General features: G+C 40.3%; 3 protein-coding genes across 3 annotated transcripts in view; 2 read left to right on the forward strand and 1 right to left on the reverse strand.

Annotated features, from left to right (window-relative positions):
• Positions 1-1,892, forward strand: part of ireb2 (iron-responsive element binding protein 2) — a 19,137-nt gene extending 17,245 nt beyond the window's left edge. The window contains exon 22 of the mRNA XM_028040658.1: positions 1-1,892. This exon is cut by the window's left edge and continues 493 nt beyond it. The gene's annotated coding sequence lies outside the window, so the exon portion shown is untranslated.
• A 1,621-nt stretch (positions 1,893-3,513) lies between these two features.
• Positions 3,514-16,319, reverse strand: snx1a (sorting nexin 1a). The gene is made up of 15 exons (XM_028028507.1): positions 15,947-16,319; positions 10,673-11,462; positions 10,443-10,576; positions 10,216-10,291; positions 10,086-10,129; positions 9,086-9,227; positions 8,684-8,762; positions 8,499-8,574; positions 8,216-8,329; positions 7,175-7,268; positions 6,888-7,093; positions 6,666-6,809; positions 6,351-6,431; positions 6,195-6,266; positions 3,514-5,208 (listed from the first exon to the last, which is right to left on the reverse strand). The coding sequence occupies exons 1-15, from the start codon at positions 16,073-16,075 to the stop codon at positions 5,158-5,160; spliced, it is 2,232 nt and encodes a 743-aa protein (XP_027884308.1). The 5' UTR covers positions 16,076-16,319; the 3' UTR covers positions 3,514-5,157.
• A 136-nt stretch (positions 16,320-16,455) lies between these two features.
• On the forward strand, positions 16,456-26,467 carry sv2 (synaptic vesicle glycoprotein 2). Its single transcript, XM_028028518.1, has 13 exons — positions 16,456-16,589; positions 17,709-17,807; positions 18,698-18,859; positions 20,380-20,542; positions 21,208-21,329; positions 21,506-21,669; positions 21,757-21,837; positions 21,916-22,014; positions 22,203-22,291; positions 23,008-23,138; positions 23,999-24,094; positions 24,795-24,954; positions 25,056-26,467. The coding sequence occupies exons 1-13, from the start codon at positions 16,496-16,498 to the stop codon at positions 25,237-25,239; spliced, it is 1,644 nt and encodes a 547-aa protein (XP_027884319.1). The 5' UTR covers positions 16,456-16,495; the 3' UTR covers positions 25,240-26,467.
• The last annotated feature ends 499 nt before the right edge of the window (positions 26,468-26,966 follow it).

A 26,966-nucleotide genomic window follows, 5' to 3' on the forward strand; every position in this document is an offset into this window, starting at 1 on the left:
TGCATGATTTTATTTTTCTTCCGTCAGAGCAGAACCGTCTCATGTGCTGGTGATATTTCTTTAATTGGGTATTTTCCAGAAAATAACAGTTTTGTGATGAAATCAATTGTGTGTCAATGATCTTCACCCGTACGATGCCAGTCAAAAGTTTGGCTTTTTATTTTATGGTCGGTCAACAATACAACATACAACCAGCAATTTTATTTTTCAAAACAATAATTCACTGTTTTCTCTACTCTCCAATCGGTCAAAGTGTCCAAATATATCTACATACACCCACTAGTATTTTGCCAAATGTCCTTCAGTAAAGTTTTTTTCGTTGTAGTCTGGCAGTCAATCTGACTGCATCGTCTTTCCAGAAATGCTGATAAATTTTAAGCATAACCCACAAATTTTCAACAGGGTGGACGTCCGGTCTGCTCCAATCAGTAATGCTAACGCATTTTAACCAATCTGGAACCAGCTCTGATGTGAGCTTCTTGTTGTTTCAGAACTTTATTTTCAACTTTCATCCATTGAACCCAAACTGTTATCAACTCTGCACGGATCGTTGAGAAACTCTTTATGGTTAGATTGGCCTCTTTGGTCTTCATGACAAGACATATGTATGGTAGTGGATGCATCATGCTGTGGAAATGGTGCATTGTATACTTGGGAGAAAAAAATCCATCTTTAGTTTAAATATTTTTGCCCTGCAAAAACAGCACACTTGAGATTAGACTAAATTAACTTCAAAGTAATTATTCAACAAAATATGAGCTAAATAATTAAGTAAATAATTCTTTATTCATTTTAAATAGCACTAGTTTCACTGGCATATTTGTTTAACTTTCAGTAAGAAATTATACCCATGTTCTAAGTGGAACTATTACTTGTTTTAAAGTCAATATTAAGGAATAATTTACTTAAAACAAGCTCCTATTTCTTGCTGAAACGTTCCTTGTAAGTTAGTTTTGTCTTATTTCAGGCGTACTAAGATATTTGCACTAGAAACTGGACCAAAAAATGTTTTGCGTTTTAATGCAGGGGTGTTCAAAGTGTGGCTCGGGGGCCATTTGTGGCCGTTGAAGTGATTTTGATCGATCCCTGACCGCAAGTAAAAGCAACAATGGTAGAAATGAATTAATAAACGATCATCCTGACGTCCATAAGCTTGCGAGCTGCGCTGATCAGGAGCTAGCTGCTGGTGCTAACCAGATCTGACCCGCTCACTCCGCCGCCGCAGCTACCAGTCTCACCAAAAACTCCCGATCATCATCAAATCTCCCAAATCCCACACTATTCATTAAAAGTCTCGCTTTAAGAACATTTTCCTCGCCATAATGACTGATTTGGCTCCGGGTGTAATTACAGCTTTTTATCTCGTTCCTGCGTCCTTCGTGACGTGGAATGATTTCATTCGGTAAACTTCACTTCAACCTCTTTGTCAGAGGTGTTTTTCTGGAAAACAAACAACAGATTTCCAGCACGGATTTAAGGATTTAAGGTGTTTAACATAAAAACCCACCAAACATTGCGTGACGCTCCGGACCGACACACGTCACAGTTGATGCCGTTTGTGTTGCCGATTATTTCCACACTGGTGTGTCATCGTGTGATTTAATGAGCGGTCTGAAACTTGTTCAATGCTTTCTTTTCATCAGCAGCTGCCAGACTGATTCATGTTTCCTTTGTTGTTGTTTTGGTGCCTTGTGAAGACATTGTAAGCGCATTCATCTCCTCGTTTAACGGGAAGTGTAGCTCATCGTCTGTTTGCCGCCTGGTTCCGAGCGGATTGCTTAAATCGCAGGATGAAATGTTTTGGGGGAGAGGGCAGTGAACCGCCTCACAGCACGTCTTGATGTAAATAATTTTTAATAAATGGCAGAGATGACACGCTTATTTGTCTCTGAGCAGTGCTGTTGTGGAGTCTCTTTGTATATAACCTTTTAATTGAACATTTATTTGGCTTGCAAGCATTTTCCTCTTTTTACATCAGTTAGAATGTGCAAGTAGAAATACTCAAAGTATTTCTATTTGCTAAATGTCAAAATAATGAGAGAATATTTTGGTTTCAGTTTTTTTAAATTAAAATATTTACACACGTTTCTGCCCCCAAAGTGCATTTGTAAACAAATCTGTCATTTTTTACGAGGCTTTCTTAAAAATGACTTCTTGTCTAAAAGTCTTTTCAGCCTGTGCTCAGGACTCGTCTCTCGCTCTCGCACGACTTTTTGTTTCAGGGTTGATGCACAAAATTTGTGGTAAAGCATTCATCTCTTTCACACAGAACTTGGACGCCATTTCACTCCAATATTGACATCATCTGAGTTTAGCCAAATTGCTTAAAGGAACGAGTAGTATTGGTGTGTAACTGTCCCAATTTTTATTTACTCAAACGTCTTTAAAAACATATTAAAGGTGTGAAATAGACTTCCTATTCTGGAAGGTATTTTCTTCACACCTGTTCTGGATGGTTTGACTTTCACACCTTCCAGGATAGGTGTGAAGGCCAAACCATAAAGAATAGGTGTGAAGGCCAAACCATCCAGAATAGATGTGAAGCATGTGCTCCACGGTACCACTCGACTCCTTGCTGGACCGCGGGGTTCACGCGACCTCTCCTGGGACGGGGCTGAAATGAAACCTAAAATAAAAGAAACTCAGATATGGGCTGTTGTTCCTAAGAAAGGAAATGACATAAAATCACGATACAAAATAGCAAATACAGAATCTATAGTCAGCAGTGAATAGATACCTGGAGGCCAACAACGCTGGAAGAGGATCTGAAATGACCAAATAAGGAGAACAAACATGAGGTGAGCTGCAACAAACTTTTAATGAGATTATAAAACTGGAACTAACTTTAACCCAAAGATGTCAGTAAAATTGAAGGCTGCTGTGTCATGACGTGCTTAGAAAGTTCCGCCATCTTGGCGCCGATTTTTTTCCAACTCATTGAAGGGTTTATTAGTGTTTAAAAATAATTTTCTTGGCTTGTTCATGAAAATATTAACACAAGTAAAAGCATTTTACTTCTCAGCTGATTCCGTCATAAAATAAAATGTCCTGGCAGTGTTTCTGTAGCGTTAGCACTAAAGTTATGCAAGATTAAAGTGCTATGCTAACCATTTTTCTTCTTTCAAATTACAGGCTTTAATTATAAATGTTCTGCTTCTCTAACACAATAAGTACCAGCTCTATGCATTAAGATTATTTGAGCCTGAAACATCTATAGACACCTGGGGTTCCTCAGGGATGTGAAAAACAAACCAGGTCTTTAGTGCTCTGCATCAGAAAAAAAAACGTTCAGAAAACCTTCCATTCATAGCCGTCGTTTCATTTTTAAGATGTACAGCACCTATAACAAGTTTTCACTCCTTTTGTTTTTATTGCTTTGACAAAATCATTAACAAAATGTAGCTTTTGATAGAAAGTACCAAAAATATCCTTTAACATTAAAGTAAAAACCGTTTCATACAAAATAACGACAATAGGGAGAGGGGGGAAAAGAAAGAGTCAAAACGGCGAGCATCTTTATGAAATCTTCAAGAGTAAACAGTGCAACTTTTATTGATTTGTTTTTTTAAGGAATCTATGACACAGTGTATGTCCCGACATTACAATAGTTGACAGAGGCCATACAGACAATTTTAGTAATGTGGTGTAGAAATACATTTTTTAAAAAGGTTATGGGCCTAAAGAAGAAAAAAAAATAAATCAAAAAAAATCTCAGGATATTACAAGATCTTCCATGTGAAAACGGTGATGAAGTTCAGTTTTTGCTGCGAGGAACCGAGACGTTAAAGCAGGAACCAGGTGGAAGATTTGCCTCCGTAAGGCAGTGACGAGTTCCAGGTAATGCTTCAGATGTACAGCTTCTTGACTCCTTCATTCTTGTTGAATAATTTACCCAAAACGACGGCCCGTTCTGTTTCACGGTGATGCTAAATAACTCGTGATTCATTCAGAAAAATATTCAACGTTCTGCTTTTGATTCAAGCCCTGCTTCTCTAGGAGTCTGCCACAAAAAAAAAAAACCAAACAGAAAAACAAACAAACTTTCCATCAACGTCCTGATGATGCAAACAGACATGACTCAAACTTCTGGAAAAATTACTTCTGCAAATATGACTGAGTGTTAATTTAACCTGAAGCAGCAAATGACTGAATTTAAAGTAAAACAATTTGGGGGAAAAAAAAATATATATATTTTATTTATTTTTTAAATTTAGATGCATCTTGATCATGTTTCCATCAGAGAAACTTCAGTTTGATGACGGTGACAGGTGGGACCCATTTGGTGTGAAAGAAAAAGCAGGAAGCAGAACCAGCAGAGAGAGAAAAAAAAAAAACATCCTGGCAGCTTTTAGTTGACACATCCGATTGGCTGTTTGGTAAAAGAGTCCATCATGAACTTTGACGTGAGAAACTGGCCCAGACATGCTCACCTGTTCCACATGTACTCAGCAAGTTTCCATTCAGGAAAACACATCAGCACTGTCTGTCTCTCTCTTTTTTATTTTATTTTTTAACTAAGTGCAACAAAGCCTCTGCTCGGCTCACATCTGTGTACAAAATTCTCTCAAACTAGCATCATTTCCAAGTAAAAAGGCACAGACACATGGTTTTGCATGACTTAAATCCCACCGGAAAACATCGAACCCACAAACATGACGTGTAACCCGTTTCATTCCCCTCCCCACTACTTCAACCTGTGAAGAAAAATAAACCGGCTAGAACTCGATTAAGTTTATCCAGCGGCTAGAAGTGCTCAGAAAAGTTATTTAATCCCCCCCCTTTTTTTTTGAGTCATTATTACAAGCGAGAAGCAGAGTGAGACTCTTTGCCACCTTCAGCTTCAGACTGGAAGGAGCTCCTCATCACCTGCAGAGGGCGCTACTGACAAATCACTGGGCTAAACGTTTCCTCTTTCCATCTCTTTAAACTTTTTGCTCTAGTAAGAAAATAGTGGAGGGATAAATGAAAATATACAGCTATTAATACAATAGAATACAGAGCTATATGTTGAGGATGATTGTATTTTTAAAAAAACCAGAAAAAACATGTTGATTGTATCTCCCTTTTCAACGAACACGTTTGTTTTCTTGCTTTAAAGGCAAAAGGAGGTAAAGTGTATAAAGAAGGCAGCCTGTTTGTTGGTCAGAGGGTCGGCCGTTAGGCGATGGCTTTTGCTTCAGGCAGGAACGCCTCCCAGTACTTGATCAGCTGGAAGAAAAAAACAAACAAACGCATCAGTAGCTGCGTTTAAATGGTGCAAACCATTAAGAGTCGGTCATACGCCCATTCATAACCTATTTTTGAGATTTTAATACATTTTTTCCCCCCATGTTGGTATGATGATTGTGTCAGGTTTAAGCAAGTCGAATATAAGACTTTTTAAGGCCACCTTGAATGAAATTTAAGACCAAATAACTATAAATATTTGAAACAGCTGGGGGATCCGGCTGTATGACAATCAAGCAAAGCAGAAACTTCTGTCGTCTGCTTGTGGCTTTAGGAAAAGGCTCCTTACAACCTTAACGCTGATAGTGCCAAGCTTAAAATGTAGTTTTATTTTCCACAATATACACCTAGAATCATGAGAGTTAGCAACAGAAGTGAGCTGGTGGTGGAAATGAATGTTGTCCAGCTAAATTGGACCCATGATACACACCAAAAAAGCAAGCTGGCTAATAGTTAGCTAATAGCAGCTAGTCAGCGGTAGAGTAAAGATATCTGCACACAACTCAAACTTTTGACTGACCAAAAAATAAATAAAAATCAATAAATAGTCCTGCCACAATTAGATTTAAGACATGTCTGGGTAATTTAAGGCAAACAAATTTAAGGTCCGTCATTTTTAAATGGACCTTCCTAAGTGTTTACAATAAGAATATGATGATAATTTTTTAAAGACATTTTAAGGCCTTAATTTGAGATACATGACTAAGTTTTTAAACGTATAAACTGGTGAGAATTTATTAGCGTTTTCTCTTCTCACTATGATCTAAATTAAATAGGCACAGTAAGTGTGTTCAAAGGACTTAAATATTAGCAGCAGTTTACAAATGTATTGTAAACTGTGGGTGTAATTTTGCCCCCTTTATTCATTAGAAGTAGTAAAAAAAAAAAAGAAATTATGCATTTAAGCTATTCTTAACTAAATTAAAACTGAATCCAGATGCCATGGCGGTGATGAGCGACAGACTCACCTGCTGCTGAGACTGAAGCAGAGACTCCAGGTACACGATTATCTGTCTCTTGAAATTCTTGGTCTTTTCTTTCTGTTAGTGATAAAAAAAAAATTTAAATAAATAAAATTATTCATGTTTAACATCGGAGAGTTTGGAAAGACAGACGAGTCAGACCTCGAAGCGGACGACTTCCTTGCGCACAGTTGCAGAAACTCTCTCAAAGTCTCTCTCATACTGAGTCACTTTGGCCTCCCACTGAGGAAAAACGACGACAAATGGAGTCTGATACACAATAATAGTCAACAAATTCAAAATAACAACAATAACAGCCAGGATGTAGGGCTGGGCGATAAATCCATTTTAATTAGATTTAATTTATAGAATTTGTTTTTTGTTTTTCCTTTTTAGAAAAAAAAGGAAAAGATTAAAAAGGGAAATCGGATCTGTTTTTATTTTCTGGCCGTATGGCCCGGCTCCAGCCGGCGTTACCTCGGCGATCTCCTCCTTGGCCAGCTGCAGCTTGTCCGGCTTGTTGGCCCACAGCAGCTTGGCCTCCGTCTCCCTCTTCTTCTGCAGCATGGCCTGCGCGTCCTGCCAGCGCTGCCACGCCTTCATCCGCTGGTCGAACGTGCCCTGCGAGGAGGCAGACGCCGTCAGAGTCACAGTCGCCTCTAAGCAGCGTCTCGTACCGTGATGGGTTTCCTGGCGTACCCTGACCGCTCCCAGCAGGCGGATGAAGTCTGCGATCATCTCGGCGAAGCTGAAGGTGTCATTGGCGGCCTGGTCCTGGTGGAGCTGCTCCATCTTGTCCTCCACCTCGGCCAGCTGCGACAGGGCGCGGGACAGCGCCGTGTTGTCCTCGGCGCTACCCAGCATGGCCGCGCTCTTGGCGAAGCTCGCCGTGTTCAGGGACAGCTCTGGAGGCGGGAAACCACACGATCGAGTTACGGTTACACTCTGGAATCAGAGACTTGGAGAAACAACAACAAAATCTTTACCTTTTCTGTGAACGACGAGCGACTCCACCAGAGCGTGGAGCTTCCTGAACTGCTGATCTGCAGACTCAACCTCCTGCAGCTTCTCCTCAAACCACTGCAGGGAAAACAAACAACAAAAAAACACCACAGAGTTTTAACACTTTTCCCAATTCAAAAATATACTTTACTGATCCCAAAGGGATTTTAAATGTTACTGTGAGTCACATTAATTCAGGATTCTTCTGAGGGATTTAGATAGGGATGGTTGTAAGCAGGAAGGCTCTCCTGTAGCAGTCTGTATTACAGCAAATCTGAAGAAGCCTCTGACTAAAGACAGTCTCATAAAGAGGATGTTCCCGGTTGTCCGTATTATTCTTGATTATGAACTTTTACGCGTGATCTCAACTCACTGAATGCACCTGTAAAGCGTATGTTAGCAGGATTTACAATTCTTGTTCTAGAAAAATGTCACACTAGATCAGTAGAACAATAAGACAGTGGCCCTTTACGTCTCATTCCTCAATGTTGCATAAAGACATGATGCATAATGACTGCGGATGCGCAGTATATCAGCATAAACATCGGTATCACTTTTTAAAAAAATATCTGTATCAGTGCAGTAAGTGAAACCGAGCCGATACTAACATCTGATGTTCTGTTTCCCTTCCTGAAACATAAATGTCAACATGTGGCCATGTGGTGTTTTATATATACATACACTCACACCTCTAAAAACAGCTTATTGGCCATCGCTGAAGATTAATAATCGCCTAGTAGGAAGCAGTTTTCAGGCTGCAAAGAAAATGAATCCCTTCTTTAAACTGCATCATGTTCAAATATTGAGAAGAGAAAAAAAGTTTTATCTTTACCTGCTAAAGCATTTGAGTTTAAAGCATGAATATCAAAATATTGAACAACTGTTGGCTCTTCATTTTGGTCATGACTCCTCAGTTTGTACCTTAAAGCAAACCTGATGGGATTTGCTCACTCTAAAGCATTAATGGAGGAGAGGAAAACAAAGCGGGTCTGGATCAGGAGCGAACGTTTGCGACCTGAACTCACCACATCCGACTCGTTCATCTTGATGGTCATTTTACTGACGGCGTCCGTTGCCTTGTTGAGCATCTTCAGGAAGCCGGCCCCGCTCAGCGTCTGGGTGCTGACGGCTCTGGGCAGCTGAGGAAACAAGTCACAACTTCATCAAAGCCTGAGACAGATAAAGAGAACGTTCTGAGCTAAATGGGAGAAAAACAAATCTCTGTCCTGATCTTTCAATACTAACCAAAAAGAAAAAACAGGAACCAGACTGAAAAGAAATTTAAAATACTGTAAAGATGCTGCTTACTTCCTCTTTCTCCAGAAACTCTCTGACATCAGGATCCTGCAGGAGCATTGGGTGAGTCACTACTCTCTGGAGATACCTGTGGAAACCAGAAAACTCAACTTTCTGCTTTGCAAATTCAAAAGAAAAAAAAAAAAAAAAAGTCTTGATAAAATATTAAATATTAACATCCGTCCTTGCCGTCAGACCTTTCCAAAGCTCCTCTTCTCCTCTCCAGAAAGTCTGCCGATGACGAATCTTCCTTTCCCACCTTCATTTTTGTCATTCCTGCGCCAGAAAACAAGTATTCACGCCTCAAACCGTCCCACTGTTACAGCCACAGCGTGTTAATGTGACCAAACCCAACAGAAAAGCAGAGAAATCACAGAGAATCTTTACTCCATTCTACACATTTGCAGCTGGACGCAAAAAACGCATCCCATTTTTATTGTAATTGGTGTTTTTGTAAAAATTGTGATCGCATCGATCTGTGCTCACTTCACAAGTACGCACTACGCCGTTGGTCAGTCGCATCAAATGCCAATAAAATCATCTCTGAGCCGTAGATCTGAACACAGGTCAATATCGATAGAGTGGAGCGTTAACGTTACCTAGGAGGTTTTTTTCTGGCGGCGGAGGAACGATCAATCCGTTCGGTCCGTGTTTTTCGGAAAGCTTCTCGTAGAGGCCCAGGAAGTCGCTGAAGCGTCGCCTCACCGTAAACGTTTTGTTGCGGAACATCGGCAGAGAGGTCTGGAGAGAGAAAGACAAAAAAAAAAAATCCCCACAAGATTTTATTACTGGTAACTACATCAATGTAGAAATCCGTGTTTCTATGCCAACAGTTTATCAAGCGTTTTTCTCTCATATTAGCATAATCTCCTTAGATAGAAAGAGAGAAAATTTCACCTCCAATCCAAAGGCTTTTGGCTCATATTTTCACTGACGACCAACACTTACGCCAATCAGCAGAGCTCGTTTTAGCTAACTTTGAAAACATTTAGCACACTTACCTTAACCCAAATAAATTTTTCCACATAATTTTTAAAGCACTAATTTACTTGGCTGTTTTGTAAAGTTTCAGCTGAAAAAAGTTCAACATTAATTATTGACTCTTAAGAATTGTTCAAGTGGTTATAGGTTTATATTCACGCTCTTATTTTGAATTGGGTGAGCACTGTCTGTGCAGAAGCTGTTTCTTCTCACAAAGTGTTTAATCTCTACCCAGAATGCAACAGTTAAACAGTTTAAAATCTACTGACGTCCTGCGTGCTTTCTGACCAAAACCCTGCTGTGGTGAATTAGGCTAAATTAACAACAAGAGTTAGCAAAGCTCCACAACTATACAACTGAAAGCATAAGCAAAAAGTCTGTTTTAAAAAAATATATATGCATCACTTTCTAACTGTTGAGATGGGTGTGCAATAACAAGTTTTAACCAGAAGAGGGCGATATAACATGTTGTGTCATTGACAACATGGCTTAGCTTCCACTAAATACCATATTGCTATAGCGCTTTAGCTTTAGCGGAACTAATATTTATGATTATCTCTTTAGGGTTAGCGCAGCTAGCTTGTTAGCTAGCGGTATCCACCACAGCTCATTTCATACCTGTGTTGATACTTTATAAGCCATGTAGGCGTTCATGCCGTCCCCTAGAAGAAAACAAGAAGAAAAATCAAACTGTCTGCTAAATCAGAGGATTTGTCGAGTTTTGTTGAAAGAAACAAATGCTCCTCACCTATTTTCTCAGGGTCTTTAACAGAGACATGGATGTCAAACTTATCTTCAAGCTCCTCTTCCTCCTCCTCTTCCAGCTGAAACAAATTTTAGACAAGAAGAGTGAAACCTTGTCCCAGCTGCTTCTTCCTCCAAGAGGAAGTAGGGCCAAGAAGAGATTCCAAACGGATTTGTCGTCCGTTTGGAAGATTTGTAGGACTTTAAGTAAGTAAACAAAGGTTTGTGTACCTCTTCCACGGCGACCGACTGTGGCTTGGCGAGGCTGGTTGAGTTTGAGGTGGAGGCGGAAACAGGCGGTTTGGTCGTCGCCTCTTTCCTTCTCTCGCTCCTCGGACTGTCCAGGGAAAGCTCCACTGTGGCTTCTGTCGGACGAAGAGAGAAAGCAGACTGAAGTTTGATCTTTACACAGTTACTGGGTAAAAAAAAAATTAAAAATTAAAAATCAACAGTCTGCCCACCTGAAAATATATCAGAGTCCTCTTCGGGAGGGATTCCGTTGGTTTTGGAGTCGACCGCTCTGGCGTTTGGCACCGTGCCGACCGCCTCCTCGGTGAAGATGTGTGCAGGTTCTCCAGCTGAAGCCGGGACGGATTTCTCCTTCTGCTCCTTACCGGCGGCTTTCTTCGAGACGGCGCCCAGCGGCTCGCCGAACAGGTCCTCGTCCGCTTCGCCGAAGAGGCTCTTCTGAGGCTGCTTGGCGGGTTTGCTAGACGGGGCTCCGGTGAAAATGTCGCTTCCCTCATCGTCGAAGAGGTCGACCACCGCGCCGCCGGGTTGGTGAGTGTTGGACGTGGCAGTGGCCGGTGGATCGCTCAGGAGGTCCTCCAGCGGGTTGGTGACCTTTGCACTGGCAGGTGGCTGCTGCGAGCCGCCGAGGTCCATGACTGGAGCGGCAGAAGTCGCTTTCTGTTCAGTGGCACTTCTCGTTTCTCCATCGGTGAGTAAATCTGTTGCGCCACGGCTCGTTTCACCCTTATCTGCTGCTGCTGCTGCTGCTTCCACCGTAACATCCACTTCCTCTCTTTGTGCTGCAGCTTCACTTCCCAGAATGTCAACAAACTCATCCGAGGCCACGTCCGACGCCTTGCCCGCTGTGACGGCTGTGTCGTTTGTCAGGTCCTCGAAAAGCTCAGAGGAGGGTTCGTTTGTCGTGCTGCTGAGGGGCTCAATCAAAGGGTCACTCAGGAGGTCAACGAGCTGACCGGCAGGTGCTGATGGGCTCTCCTTTTTGGCCATGGGCGTATTGGCCTGAGACAAAGGAGAGGCATTATCTATTAATCAAGTTTATAAAGACATCAGTTTTGGAAAGTCTGGATTTTTTCCCCTCCAGTCGTCGTGTTTCCATACGTCAGAGCGACGCCGGTGTTCTGTCAGGTCAGCATATGCTGATAGTATACGCTGTCATTATTATATAATTTTATTTAATCGGCAACATTGAATCATGACGCAGATCGTCGTACATTTTGTCATTAACAGCTGTATGACATCCTGACTTGGTGGTCAACTAGTCAGACCATCATCAAGCAGCAGGAAGGCGAGGCGAGTTTTACACGACCGTGATTTGTGGTTGACTGCAGCTGCAGCTAGTCTCTGCTTTAAATAGACTTTGAAACCACAACAATGCATGTATATCTTTCTAGTTATCACTGAAAACAATTTAATGACTTATTTTTGTCGTAACTTGTGGGTAAGCTGAACTGACAGCTCCTCTGAAGGTCGGACAGCGTATGATGATCTGATAGAACAGCCGAGGGCCGCCATCTTGTTTTATACGTGTGTTTTACAGCTTCTGCTTACTTTGATGATGAATTCAGATCAACTCTACTATGGATCAATATGATGGTTAACTTTTTATTATTTAATTACGACAATAGAGTTGTAAAATTACCAGAATAAAAGCAGACGTTTTATGAGAACTCCTGAGCAAAAATTAAAAAAATGTCCTGAGCTTGCTGTGATGTTATACGTCAGTTTTAAGGCCAACACTTGATACGACAAAATCTTTCTACATATCAGCAACAAATTATTATCAGTAGCAGGACTTAGACACATTGTTCACACGACTGTTTCAATTTCGAAGAAAAACGGACAGTGTTGGTCACATCACATCCTGTTGACTATCAAATCCTTTTTTCATTAAAAATTACCCTTTTTTGTAATTTTAAGTCTTTTTCATGGTAAAATTGTCTTTTTTTTTGTTGCTAATATTAAAATTTCTTGTAGTCTGGCCCTGATGCGGCATTGTACAACTCACAGAAGGGATGACTGACATAAAAGCCACTTTTTGAAAATATTTGTTGTCATTTGTATTTTTAAAAAAGAAACCAAGAAAAAATTAGTAAAAACAAATTAAATCAGAAATCAAATCTAGTCTGAAAAAAAAATCTGATGTTTTTAAAGCCATATGACCCAGTCCTAGACATTATTATTATTTCGTAATTTACCATTAAAATCAATTTAGAATTTAAAAAAGGAATATTCAGCACATTCCACCCTTCATGCGTTAGTCATTTATTCACTGTATAAGTTCGTATTATTATGCGACAGAACAGCACAAGTGGAGCATAATTGCGGAGTGAAAAAATTATGCATTGAACTTTCATCTTTTAAAGTGCAGCATGCGCATTTTCACCATTACTTTTACTGGGACACTGAATCTACATAATCTGGAAATGAAGTCCCTTGACTTAAAGTTCTGGCTTCTCTGAACACTGCGAATAAATGCACTGATAGAAGAAACAGCTTCATTTCAAGGTGTTCACACAAGGTGTGTTGCTCTAGTATTACTTTCCATTTGCTGAAGCATTTGGAGGCCAAGTGAAGCTACAGTAAACAGTAGATATTGTTACTGGGAGTACTTTACCCTGTTCTCACACATATACATTACCTACTGGAAGTAATGGTTTCATATGTTTTATGCTGGAAAAAAAAAAAGAATCAGAAGTAGATTTGTAGAAGTTATTTGTTTATTTATTTTTCTACTTTAAAATACCAAAATTAGCGCATCGCAAGTGAAATTTGGCCTAAGTCAAATTTCACTTTTGGCAAAAAATGACTTAGGACTGCATTTTGAGAAGTTGACGGCATAACTACATTTTTAAATTATATATATCTCATATTTAAATGTTAAATCAGGTGTTATTTTCACAGTATCTTCTTTTTAAACCAAATACTGTTTTAATCCTACGTGAGTGATTTCTTGGACGGATGCTTTTTACTTTTACTTGCGTACATTTATGTCGAAGTAATGCTACTCTAAAGCCGAGTTCTTGGAGTGGACAAAATACAACAAAATCAGATTTTGTTTGCCCATACCAGATTTTTTCTTGGAAGTCTGAACGACCCAATTTCAATCTTTTCACAGAAAACAAAGAAACAACAAAAAAACTAGGAGAAAACCTAGTTTAAAAGACTTCACTTAAGGTTTGAAGTTGAGATAATATTTCAGAAACTACCCTGCTTTAAATTACTCCTCAGCTTTATGTCTGAACTGTTGTGTCTCTACAGAACAGGCGTGTTCATACTGAGGATGCGGTGGACTCCAATGATGGATTTAGTGACTTTTGAAGGCAGCTGGTTTTACTGGATTTTATTTAGCAGCATCAGCATAAAAGCGTCTGAACACAATCGCATGACACATTTTTTCAGTCAAAGTTCAGACAGTAAATCTACTTTGGAAGCTGTAGCAAGGCTTGTAAACTGATATTTATCCAATCTCAGCCTGAGATACTTTGCGAAGAAAAAGGAGAAAAAGGTTTCACAGTCTGTGTAAAGCTGGTAGAGGTGTCCCATGAAAAGGCAGCTGGAACCGCAGTGAAAGTTGGTTCTACGATGTAATGACTAATCCCAATAAATCATGCACAAGTTTGAGGCTGCAGTAAAATACAGTCCGTTTTAAGTTTTTAACCTAATGGACATTTAGAAGTTGGGTTGAGAAACAACTATCACAAAAATCTAGAGCAACTTCATGAATGTTAACTTTAAAAAAAAAAAAAATGTATATACAAAAGTTCTGGCCAGAACCTTTGTATTCACATGTTTCTGGTACGCCAGTAAATCTGACGTACAAACGACATTCGCAAAAACCAGCAACGGACGACATATTTGCATCTCTTGACCCACTGGAGATTAATATTGGCTTCAAGAAACGTTCTTATGGGACTTTGGAAAAGACTACTGTAGTGTTTAAGTTGTGCTAAAAGGCGTTAGCCTATCAGTGAAGCTATTCTAGCCTAAAATAGCATCTCAATGCTAAAGCCTTGGACAAGGAGAGACGTCCACAACCACAGTCCACATTTCTAAAGAAGCTCCATGAATGATCAGAGGTGTTCAGATATTAATCTTCCAATAACACATAATTAGTATGCGATATTTTCTAATTTCCTGTCAACTTTAAACATTTTTTAACTCAAAAACACAACGAGCCGCTGGATGAACGACTGCCGATAGCCCCAACCACCGGGCTTAGCAAGTTTTCTGGGGGAAACCTTGTAAAAAGAAAAATATTTTGTTGTTGAGCTCACGTGTCTATTTATTCTATAATTAAGCAGCAAAACGTTTTTTTGAATTGAAAGTTTATTTCTGTCAATACAAGGTTTATGATTAAAATGCAATTAATTTTTGATTAATTACAGACTCTGCAACCAACTCGATTAAAAGTTTTAACCCCACCACTACTTTTAATAAACTGCAAACACGTGCAGTCGATGTTCAGTTTTTTTGGGAAATGTCTGAGAGACAGTTTGGGGAGCTGCAGACAGGAAAACTTTTTAAAAAACAAGAAACAAACCGCAGCATGTGCTCCTGGAAAACTGGGTGCAGTTGCAAATAATTCTCCTCTTAAGCAACGCTGATGAAATCCTTCAACCACAAGGATGTTTCCATCTAATGCCTAGCCTAGCCCAGGATAGATTGTCTCCGTGTACAAACAGGATTTCTGCTAACTGAAACATCCAAAAATGCTGACTGATGTCCTCCCTGCAACGATGAGTCAAACTCTGGGAGGGGATAGAAAGGAAAAAGAAGAGAGAGAAGAAGAAAAAAATCACTGGCAGCAACTTTCCAGCTTCTCCTCTGAACTTTGACTGAACACATCCGGGTACTGACCATGTGACCGCAGCGTCCTCACATGACAGGAGGAAGCGTGAGCCAGTTTTACAATCCTACCCTGCAAACTGAATTTAATCTACAAATATGCAAATAAAAACTAAATGAAAAACATCAGACAGAGAAGCACAGTGTGTTCAGACCGACAGCTAACTTCACCCACGCACGAGTAAAACCGCACACCCCAACATCAAGTTTACTCCAAGTTCACTTTGGATAGTGGAAGTAATGTGGATACTTTCAACATTAAAAAAAAAAAAAAAAAAAAAAAAAAGCCACATATCAGTAACCAAACAGGAAGTTTAGCGTGAGCTAGCACGCTGTTCAAATCACGGATAATATGTAACTTTTAGAAAGAAGTAGCTGTTTTTTAACTCCATGCAACTGCAGGCTGAGCTCATGCACCGAGCATTAAAATGAAAATACCGCGACAGCTACGAGTTTAACATCGGCAGAGAGCGATGCGTGTTAACTTTAATGTTTCCAGAAGGACTGAGTAGATACATGTTGGTCAGCATCGACTAAAACTTTTCCTGAAAGCCTCTCGCCATTAGCTCCCCCTGGTTACCTCCCTGTTGATATCAGCTAGCCTTATCGCAACGAGCGTCAGCTCCGAACAAACATACCGCGCTCAAGAAAAGCTCATCCCCGTCGTCCTCGTCGCTGTCTCGGCCTCTGACTTCCTCGGAGTCCAGAGCATCTTGGTCCTCGGAATCCGGGAACGGAGGAGGACTGCGCTCTGAGCTGGTCGCCATCTTCGCTCGCTGTCTCTCTCTCTCTCTCTTTCCTTTTTTTTATACCCGAAGTGGAGGTAACGCTGCCTCCTCTGCGTCCACGAAGCGTTTGTTTGTTTGCGTGTCGCCCTAGAGTTAGCCGCTAACACCGAGGCCCGAGCACCGTCACACCGCCCGGCTGTGCTTCTACTTCAGCCCGCTGTCTGTCGCTTAGCCACACCGAGCAGGAGGAGCAGAGACGCGGCGCTCAGGACGTGTAAACCGCCGCTGCCTTTTACTTCCTGGTCCTCCTCTTCCTCCTCCTTCTTCTTCTTCTCGGGCAGGTTAGCTTGAGCGTTAGCCAAGCTAGGCTCAGGTGTCATGGGACCCACACACAGCTGCAGCTAAAGTGAATCAATCCACCCACGTAGCCACGGAGACCAACGGCTGTCGGAGGGCAGAATGTCCCGTAACAGTAGTGGTGAAGATAAGGAGGCGCGAAGGCCGCTTCTCAGCGGAAATCAGCTGGACCCAACCGAGCTGGACTCTGATGAAGGTAAAAGGCAACCAGAAGCTCCATCACCTCATCAAACTTTAACAAGGGGCGGAGGAGAGGGGCAATCACAGCTTTATGGAAACAAACAAACAAACAAATGTTAAATTCTTAAATAATGTCTAATGAACGAGGCTCTAGAGAGCTCTGTAAGAGGCGACCAGTGGATTTGGAGGAACTTGTTGATAACTTGCAAGTTCATGTTTTCACATAAGATCTGTTGCTAATTAAAATACACGTTCGATACAACATTTGCAGTACCGATACGAAAGTAATATTGTAGCTTTCGGTGTTGGCCGATACAGATATTGACCATATGCTATATCAGCAAGAATCATATACTTTTATTACATAATTTGGAATAGTTAGCAAAAGCTTGGTCATGTGATATAAACCAAATATGGAACAACTGACACATTTATTATTAACCAATGGGTCTGTGTGCAGGATGCAAGCACTGCTGGGGCAGAGTGCTCAAATCAGAAATTTTAAATGCAGACCACGGTAGTCTGATATTCATTTCTTTTTTTAAATTATTTTTGTGGCTGATATCAATATTTCATTGTGACTCCCTTACCAGTGATTTTAGGATTGATATTGTGCTTGTTTTTGGCACAGGTTTATATTTCACACATGTAAACATTATTTTATTGTTGTAAATCCTTAATAATAATAATAATAATAATAATAATGCACAGGAAATTGGCATACTTTTTCTTATTTTTGGCTAGTCAAGTTTTTTTATTATAAAAAATGCATTTGATTATATTTGTTTTGTTAATGTTGTCCATTACAGTGGACAAATCTTGCAAAAATAATTCCTACAAACTGAAGTATTTCACAATGTGTTTATTTTCAGAATCATCTTTATTTGCGCTCAATTAAGATATTTTAAATATAGATGTATAACAAAAGGGAACATTTTGTTATACAAAATGTTCCCTTTTGTATAAAAAAACCCCAACTTTTTTCTTTCTTGTAAATGTGTGTGAAATTAACACTCTGTAGTCCTTACCTAAAATCTAAACAGTCTGTTAGATTGTTCAATCTGATCATTTGTAGGTTTTATTTTTCACACATCAGTGGAAAAGTAGGAAAAGATGATGTTTTGCTGATTTACAGGTGAGGTGATTTTCGACAGAAGGTCATCAGCCATCTCAGATGAATCTGGAGGGAGCGCAACAAAAAGACTCACTTATGAGGAGGCGGTCGAAGAAGCAGGTCATTTTTCTTCCTCTCTTTACGCATCCTGTCTCTGTGACACTCAGAGCTGTTGTCTTGTCTGAGTGCCAAGAAGAATCACAACAGTTTTACTATCACAAGTGGAGCGTTACAGCTTTCACCACTGCACCGAACCCCATTGAAAACCTCTTGGTTCTTCCACCAAATGTTGATTTCTGAATTAAAACATTAATATTGTTGTTTCTAAATTATTATGAACTTCTTCTCTTTGCATTATTTGAGGTCTGAAAGCACTGCGTCCTTATAGTTATTTTGACCATTTCTCATTTTCTGCAAATAAATACTAAAGTTTTGCTTGGAATTTCGGAGACATTTTGTCAGAAGTTCACAGAATTAAAAAAAAACAATGTTCATTTTACTCAAACATATGCCTATAAAAAGTAAAACCAAAGATACTGATCATTTTCAGTGGTCTCTCTCTCTCTCTCTCTGTCTCTGTCTATATATATATATATATATATATATATATATATATATATATATATATATATATATATATATATATATATATATCCTAGAAATCTGCCTCTACACCTGCAGAAAGAGAGAGAAAAGAACCATTTATATATATCTGTGTTCATAATAAGCAAGCACCAAAACATTTTTTTGTGTGAAATGTCATATAGAGTCACAATAAATGCTGCATTAATGTGACTCTATACATCTAGCGTATTATTGGACACGAGAGGCGTTTGTTAAATTTGAGCAAGTAGTTCCGCTTGGATCTGATCCCTTATTTGTGTAACACAGACATGTTTGCTGACTGTGTGCATCTTGAACCAGTAAAGCCTTTTATGGTTGCTGGATGAGGCTTTATTGGCTAACGTCTCTCTGCTCTTGTTCCCTGTTTGCTCTGGTTTTGCTCTCAGGTTTTGGTCTGTTCCACTGGCTCCTGCTGGCCGTGTGCGGCTGGGCCAACGCCAGCGACGCCGTGGAGATCCTCTGCGTGTCGTTTCTTCTGCCGACGGCGCGCTGCGATCTGCAGCTGAGCTCCTCGGACATGGGCCTGCTCACCGCCAGCATTTTCCTCGGTGAAGCATCGAATAAATCCAACAATCGTTGGATTGTTTAACAGTTTGAACGGCTGCTTCGGGCACTGCTTTGTTTTGATGAGCGCTGTATGAAGGTCTCACTGAACAAACAGACCGAAGCTCGTTTCTGAATTCAGCAGGGGCTTTTTCACTGTTTACTCATTTATTGTTTGAATTGTGCAACAGATGTTGCAAAGCTCTGCTCTTGTTTGACCGTCGTTTTTCATTAACTTTCAGCTGAGCCCCGCAGAGGGAATGTTTGGACATTTGCTTAAGTTTTTTTTTTTACCAAATTCCCATTTTCCCGAGGAAACTAAACTACATTTTCCACTTATATTGAACAATCTGTAAAAAAGTACCCAAAACAACCCCTCTTCCAACATAACATATGAATCTTTAATAAACGTACACACAGGTCAACAGTTGCATGATATTCACTGTGAAATTGAATAAAGTTAAGCCCTTTTCTAAGTGTTAAAATATAATAGAGTAGAAAAGGAGAATAATTAACTTTCTGCTGCGCAGGTGATCTGAAAATTGATCGTAGATGGATTGTGTCGGACATTTAATTACAGAACAGAAAGCGTGTTCCTCATACAAGATTCAAAGAATATTTTAAGCCAGTAAAACGTCCCTGCAGCTAAAATGTCTGAGAAAAACCGTCAGCTCGATTTCAAAACCTTCAAAAGTAGCTCACAGAAAGCAGAAAGTCCCAAATCTAAATTTAAGAAATCTTTGATATTCTTCTTCAGGCAGTAGTGGAAGTTTGAGCATGGATCAACAGAGGTTTTATGTAGTTATGTAATTTCTGGAGTGTACTTCTACGGGTTTTAGCAACATCGCTTCTGAGAGTTACAGTAACGTCACTTACCGCCACTCATATTTCATTTATTAGTTATTTGTTTTGTTTCAGGGAAATATACCCAATCCAGTGGTGGGCACTGCTAACTTATGAGTCAGTTGCGCTAACCTTAAAGCGCTAATCACAAACACTAAAGCACTACACCAACGCTGTATTTAGCGGAAGCTAATGCTAACATGTTCACTTCGATTCAAATTGTGTCTGCTGTCTTCACCCACTTCAAAATGAGAACACTGAATATTATTAACCGTCAAGCAATTCTTAACAGCCAATAACCAAAGCTTGAATGGAGATGTCGAACTTTATTCAACTGAAAATTTGTAAAACAGCCGGGTTAATTAGCGCTTTAGAATTTATACTGAAAAAATAATTTTGCGGAAGCTAGGTGTTTTCAAAGTTAGCAAAAGTGCTAAATGAAAAATCAGCTCTACTATCAACCCATTAGCATGGAAGTTTGCCCACCGCTAACCGTATCTTATTGGATTTGTCTGAAAACAATCATGAAGAAAGAGGGGTGACCAATTTTTACTAGTTTCTTTTAAATGTTCAAGTAAATCAAATTTGCTAAGAAAAAGGAAATGAAGTTCGAAATTGGCAGCAACACACAGACCTGTAGTTGATTTTTAACTGTACCACTGTAATGTTTTTATGTTCATAGGAATGATGGTTGGCGGCTACATGTGGGGATACCTGGCTGACCAGAGGGGCCGCCGTAAGGTGTTGGTGGTGTCGCTGACCGTAAATGGACTCTTCGGAGGGCTGGCCAGCGTGGCTCCGTGGTTCTGGCTCTTCCTGCTGCTGCGGTTCATCAGTGGCATCGGGTGAGCACAGGATTCATTTGAGACGTGAACGAAGTCTGGTCTGTTCGTAAGGGTTCAAACGCCTAAAACGTTTTAAGCAGATCTATTTTTGTAAGACGATCATTAAAAACGTTAAAGAAGTTTCATTCCGATTTCCTTTGGCTTTCTTTTAAGTACCTCGCTGATAATTGTGCGTTTTTGATCCACAAGGCTATGTCTTGTTGCATCTCTTGGACTTTATGAAGACATTTTGAGACAGATCTGGCTGCAGGGAACAGAAAGGGGTCGAGTCAGGCATCATACCAATATTTGGAAATAACACAACTACTTCCTTCGCTGGCTTTGGTCTCACGGTTGTCGTTTTCTATATTTTTTAAATCCTTATTGATTCAGATCAGACTGGCATCAAATAAGATGGATCCACTGAACATTTGTTTATTAACCTAATATAATGTAGATGTCAAAAGACAAAAATGTGAAACCACGGCTAACATGAAATACTGCCCCCTGATGTTCTGGAGTGCAATTCCACCATTTTGAAATTCTTTTCCCCAGCCAGATATACCTGGACATTTTCTTGGAAAAGTAAAACTGCAGAAAATGTTTAAAGCTCCATATTTACCCTTGCGTCCATTGTTAGACTAATTTATTTTTTTTGATGTAATGTCTTATGTTCTGCTCTGTAGGGTGGGTGGATCGATCCCTGTCATCTTTTCCTACTTCTCAGAGTTCATGCCCCGGCTGAGGAGAGGGGCCATGATCAGCGCTCTGGCCACCTTCTGGATGGCAGGAAACATCCTGGCTGCAGGTGGGAACAACAAACTGGACCGGGCCCAAAAAATAAAATAAAATAAAAAATTGATTCAGCAGGGGAAAAAAAAAAAACATACAAGTATTAAAGATGGCTGTTTTCTATCTGAAACGGCTAAAAAGGTACTTTAATGGATATATAGTGGAATGAGAGTGAGGTATTTTTTTTTGTAGGTCTGGCCTGGCTAGTGATTCCCAGAACCTGGGCCCGTTTCTCTCTGGGAAAGTTAGACTTCCAGAGCTGGAGGCTGTTTGTGGTGCTGTGCTCGGTTCCCAGCACCTCCTCCGCCGTCCTCTTCAAGCTGCTCATGCCCGAGAGCCCAAAGTTTCTCATGGAGGTAACTGGGAGAGCAGACGAAGGTTCGCCTACGCTTCTCCTTCAGAAGAGGCCTTTGACTCTCATTCCTGGTTTGTTTGTTTTCCAGGCGGGTCGGGCAGAAGAGGCGATCCGTGTCTTCAGGCTGATGTTTGAGATGAACATGAAGGGAACAGAAAAGGCTTTTCCGGTACGCAGCATTAGCTTTGTAGCTTAGCTTTGTAGCTTAGCTTATCTCTGCAAGCTAACTTTCTCTCTCTCTTTGAAGGAATTTGCTTTGCGTACAAACTCCAAGCCAGGAGGGGAAATCAGAGAGATTGGATCTGGCGATCTAAAGAGAAAACATCTCATGAGTGTTTTAAAAGAGGTAATGTTTAATTACGGGGAATCAGAATAAAAGGGGTTAGAAAAAAGATTCATTAGTTTTAAAAATGTAATTTACCATCTTTACAGTGAAGTCCTAATTTGTGACACATGGAAATATTTATCCTGAGAATATTTTGTTCACGTTGTCTGTTACTGTTATTAATTTTATTATATTCATCAAACTTCCAGGGCTTGCTTCCCATTAAACAGATGTTCAGCGGCTCTGTCAAAGCCCGCAGTATCGTTCTGCTCATCATCTTCTACTGCATCTCATTTGGGTGAGTTCAGGTCTTCTCTCTGCCAGAGTGTCTGTGCATCCTTAAGAGGTCTCAGACTCATGTATGTAACATTAAGGCCTTAAAATGTATTAAATTTGTTTAAAAATGTAAGTTGGCCTTAAATACATCAATTACAAGTCTTAAATTTTGTAGTGGCAAAATTAAATCTTGTATATTCTGTGTAGAGGCTTTTCTGTCAGGCAAAAGTTTGAGTCGCTTGTTTTGTGACTCAAGGTGGTTGAGGCTACTGCTAATTAGCTGCTAATACGTTGTTGCTAATCAGCTTTCTTTGTGTCTTTTATGGGTGAGTGTAAATTTAATATGCAATTTCCATTTGTACATTTCTGTCGCAATACAGGTCTTAAATTTAATTCACAGTGGTCTTTAAAAGTCTTAAATTTGAGTTTGAGGGTTTGAGAAGCCTCTCTGTCCTGAGCTTCCTTTATGGGGTTTTTATGCATCTCCAGAGTGAATAAAACACACATGGGAACAACATTCTCTGCTGATTCACTGAATCTTCAGCTGGCCACTGCATTACTAGAAACCAAATCAAGAGATAACTCCTGGAAAGGTTTTTTTTAATCTGCTGCAACCAGATAACGACTAATGCTAAGCTAAAAGATGCTCCGTTGATCACACCAAAGCGTGATTATTAACAATGGCTGACTCCAGGCCGTTTTACTTGCCTCACTTCTACCATGTCTTGTTTTGTGTAGGTACTATGGGCTGTGGATGTGGTTCCCAGAGCTTTTCGCTCGAGTTGAGAGCAGCGGCGGCTCACCCTGCGCCAACGTCTCTGTGCCATCTGCGCTCAACAACCAAAGCTGTTACCCGGTCAAGACAGCAGGTGGGCTGTTATAGCAGGAATTTGGCTTTTCCTGGAGGCTCAAATCTGCTTATTTTGCTTTACAGCAGAGTAGCAGACCGCTCTGTAATCAGAGAGACAGTCTGGTGGCTGGGTTTTGTAAAATACAAAATGTTGACCTTAAGGTAAAAGTCTAAATGCTTTGTGTCCAGCATGTGTGGGATCTGCAGAGAGATGTTTGGTCAGATTTCTTTTTTGCTCTGCTAGATGAAATGGAGACAGAGGGGAATATTTCCCAAAACTACTCTGGTTATCTAAGAAGTCTTGTTCTCTGATCTGTGGATGAAAAAAAACAGATTTAGACATTTTAGAAACTTTGCTCCATAATTTGCAGAAAAGCCCAATTTTAGACCGTTGAGCTGTTTGTCTCCAATGTTAATTGTGTGGACAACTAATAAACTCCATTTAGGTTTCCTTCAGGTTTTGAATTACCAAGAATGGGCTGGGGGTTGTTTTTTTGTTTGTTTGTTTGTTTGTTTGTTTGTTTGTTTGTTCTTAATTTCAACTACTCCAGATTTCCAACCAATCATGCAACAATTCTCAAAAACAAAACAAAACACACACACAAGAAAAAAGGGTCTGTCAGTAGCATTTGTAAGGAATTACCAAACTCAACTGGCAGAGTATAAACAGGCCGTTGGACGTATTTGTGTTGATCTCTGTAAGTCAAAGTTAAACTTTAGAACTGTAAAGTCGCCGAAGGCAGCTGGAGAGAGCTGAGAGAAAGAATTTACCATAGGAGTGGTTTTAAAAGGAGGATGTAATAGTTGCTGTTTTGCAGATAAGTCGGATTCTTCTCTTTCCTTTCTGATCTTCCCACGCGCGCTTCCTCTTCCTTGCAGTCTACATGGAGGGCTTCATCATTGCCGCGTCAAACCTGCCAGGCAACATCTTCACCATCCTCATCATGGACAGCACCGGCGGAAAGACTCTGCTCTGTGAGTTTGGTTTTTATTAGACTGTTTGCCTCTTTATAAGGAAATCCTGTCGGCCCGCTTTAACAGTTTTCTCTTAACTGTTTGCTTTGCTTTTTGCTCCAGTCACCTCGCTCTGTATAATCTGACATCCTACCAACAGGATGTCTGTGCATCCTTAAAAAGTATTAATTTACTGTGTCTAAAATTAAGTCCTTTAAATACGTTACTCAAAGGTTTAAAATTTTGTTATGGCAGAGTTATTTAATCTTGTATATTTTATGATTATGTGGTTTAGGCTACCGCTAACTAGCTGCTAACATACCCTTGCTAGCTTGCTCGCTTTTTTGCAGCTATCATAGGTAAGTGTACATTTGTCGTCAGTTGCCTTGACAATCCGTACGACGTCGCATGCATTCTGGGCGAAATGGTTCGGCACAGAAAACGGTCGGCACTGCTACTGGTACTAGCATTAATCTACTGGTACTAGCATTAATCTACTGGTACTAGCATTAATCTACTGGTACTAGCATTAATCTACTGGTACTAGCATTAATCTACTGGTACTAGCATTAATCTAAGAGCAGCAGCCTTTTCTTCCTCAATAGCTTTCCTTTCTTTAGCATATTTCCGTCGTGATGCAGGTCTTAAATTTAAGTAACAGTGGTCTTAAAAATTTTGAGTTGGTGAAGCCTAACCTCTCCCTGTTTGGTCCGGCACTCAGCCTGCAGCCTGATCGTGTCCAGTCTGAGCGTCTTCCTCATCTACGTGGTCCAGACCAAAGCTCAGAGTCTGGGTCTGTCCTGCATCTTCAGCGGGGTCTCTGTGATCGCCTGGAACGCTCTGGACGTGGTGGGAACCGAGCTCTACCCGACCCAGCTACGGTAACCCCGGCTTAGAAACATTCAAACTCCGCCGACTGCAGCGGATGTTTTTCACGTGGTTTCAGCCAACACTTCTCCTCTTCCACCTCCTCCCTCCCCAGATCCTCGGCCCTGGGTTTTTTCACCGGAGTGGGCCGAGTGGCGGCCATCATGGGGAATGTGGTCTTCGGGAAGCTGGTGGACTCCAGCTGCACCGTTCCCATCCTGCTGGTGTCGGCTCTGCTGCTGGTGGGAGGCCTGGTGGCTCTTCTGCTCCCACAAACCAGGCAGACAGAGCTCACCTGATCGCCGACTTTGGTTTTTAGAAACTCAAAGTTCTTAAAGTTCTCCAGACCCAAACGAATCTGGTGTGTCTGTTGCCTTCAGACAATTATCTGTGCCTTTTAAATTCGGGCTCATTTGCCAAAAAGCAAGAGAAACTATGTGACATGTGGTGGGTTCCTGAGAGTAGAGAGCCACCAATCAGAGTTCTGCTGCTGATATAAATAGACTTATGCTGGCGTACTCATCTGACAGTCTTTACTGTTGTTATTTTGTGAACCAGAATAGTTTGGTGCCTTACATTTCCAACTCCAGAATGTTCCAGAACAGATAGAGGTTGAAAGCTCAACAGGATGGTAATGTTGGTGTTCTCCACTCAGCCTTCCTGTTATCTTAAACAGATTCCTACTTTATTTGAATTTGTTTTACTGGTGCTGAAAATAGCTTTTAGTCTTTTTCACATGGGAACAACGTCCACACCACAGAGAGCTGCTGTTACTGTTAGCTGATCGGAAATAAAAATCTGATTTTTGAGCTGCCAACTGGTTGGTTTCCAGTCGGTGACCCAATGAAGCTGAAATTTGTGCATAATTTTATATACAAATACCAGATTTTGAAGATGATTCACGGATTACATATATGTTTGTTTATATGAGTTTACGTGTCGTTTTTGTGTTTTTAGGGGAATATTCCACATTGATGTTTTACTACAGCATTCTTTCAATGTAACATGGAGCATGAAGGTTACATGTTACACAAGCTGGTTGTTATTAAATGTCAGAGCCTTGCTAATTTACAAGATGCCTCTTATTAATTTTCAGTGAAGTAACCAAAACGATCCTGTTGCTGTTAGATTTTTAAAGTGCTCTTTTATAAATCTATGTATATGTATTTATGTCTATGCAGTTGAATTCACTAAGTGTCTTTTGTTGAACAAAATCGAATGAACAGAAATACACTAAATATAAATGATCTTTGAGTTAACGTCAAGCAGTTTGATCTGATAATACAATATCAGATCCATTATTCATCTCCAAAATTGCTCATTTTTTGAAACTTATTTGTAAATAATTTAATTAGAGATGATTGAAATACTGATTTAATTGATAAACATTTTGTTCGACTTATTAAACCAGATGTGCTGGAAGAAGTCAGTCTCAACAACAGTTGCCGCTGTGAGGCAGCGTTTCTTTCAGCTTTCAATGTTCTCCAATGACAATCACTTCCAAAAATAAAGGTACGCTGACTGAAAGTTTGGCTCTGATACATTTTTTTAAAAGTAAAACATCTCCTGTTTCTCCATCAAGTTTACTCAGAAAGTCTGTACATTTTTCAAATGCCGACTTCCAGATCCAATACGGCAGCACCTCTCATCAACAGCTGTGGGGAAAATATCTATATTTTTTCCCACTATTGACCCTTTGCAGCTACCGTATATCACTTAATCGTTTTAGGCGCCATGATGGACGTCGGAAGTTTGGGACAGATGTATTGAACAGAGCGACTGAAATAGTTTTCCAAAGTTGTTTTTTATTCATGGCTTCTACTTGTTCGAGATATAATTAGTCTGTGAATGTAAAACACCTGTTCAGGGCTCATATGGCAGTATTTACAGAAGTTGGAAATAGCTAGCTTAGAAACCAACTCGCCTCCCTCCTGACGTGTGGATCAAATTACTGACTTTGCCTGAATTCACATGATTTACGTCACTATATCATAAACAGCGTTTCCCTTTAAACCGGAGCAGCATT

The sequence above is a fragment of the Xiphophorus couchianus genome, chromosome 2, assembly GCF_001444195.1.
Source record: "Xiphophorus couchianus chromosome 2, X_couchianus-1.0, whole genome shotgun sequence".
Classification (NCBI taxonomy): Eukaryota; Metazoa; Chordata; class Actinopteri; order Cyprinodontiformes; family Poeciliidae; genus Xiphophorus; species Xiphophorus couchianus.

Excerpts from the sequence above, each read along its gene's own strand:
- snx1a (XM_028028507.1), bottom strand. The coding sequence starts at position 16,075 with ATGGCGACCAGCTCAGAGCGCAGTCCTCCTCCGTTCCCGGATTCCGAG. Across the intron at positions 10,292-10,442 it reads AGTCGGTCGCCGTGGAAGAG|CTGGAAGAGGAGGAGGAAGA; the intron begins GTACACAAACCT and ends AATTTGTTTCAG. Across the intron at positions 9,228-10,085 it reads CTTATAAAGTATCAACACAG|ACCTCTCTGCCGATGTTCCG; the intron begins GTATGAAATGAG and ends TTCTCTCTCCAG.
- sv2 (XM_028028518.1), top strand. The coding sequence starts at position 16,496 with ATGTCCCGTAACAGTAGTGGTGAAGATAAGGAGGCGCGAAGGCCGCTT. Across the intron at positions 20,543-21,207 it reads CGGTTCATCAGTGGCATCGG|GGTGGGTGGATCGATCCCTG; the intron begins GTGAGCACAGGA and ends TCTGCTCTGTAG. Across the intron at positions 23,139-23,998 it reads TTACCCGGTCAAGACAGCAG|TCTACATGGAGGGCTTCATC; the intron begins GTGGGCTGTTAT and ends TCTTCCTTGCAG.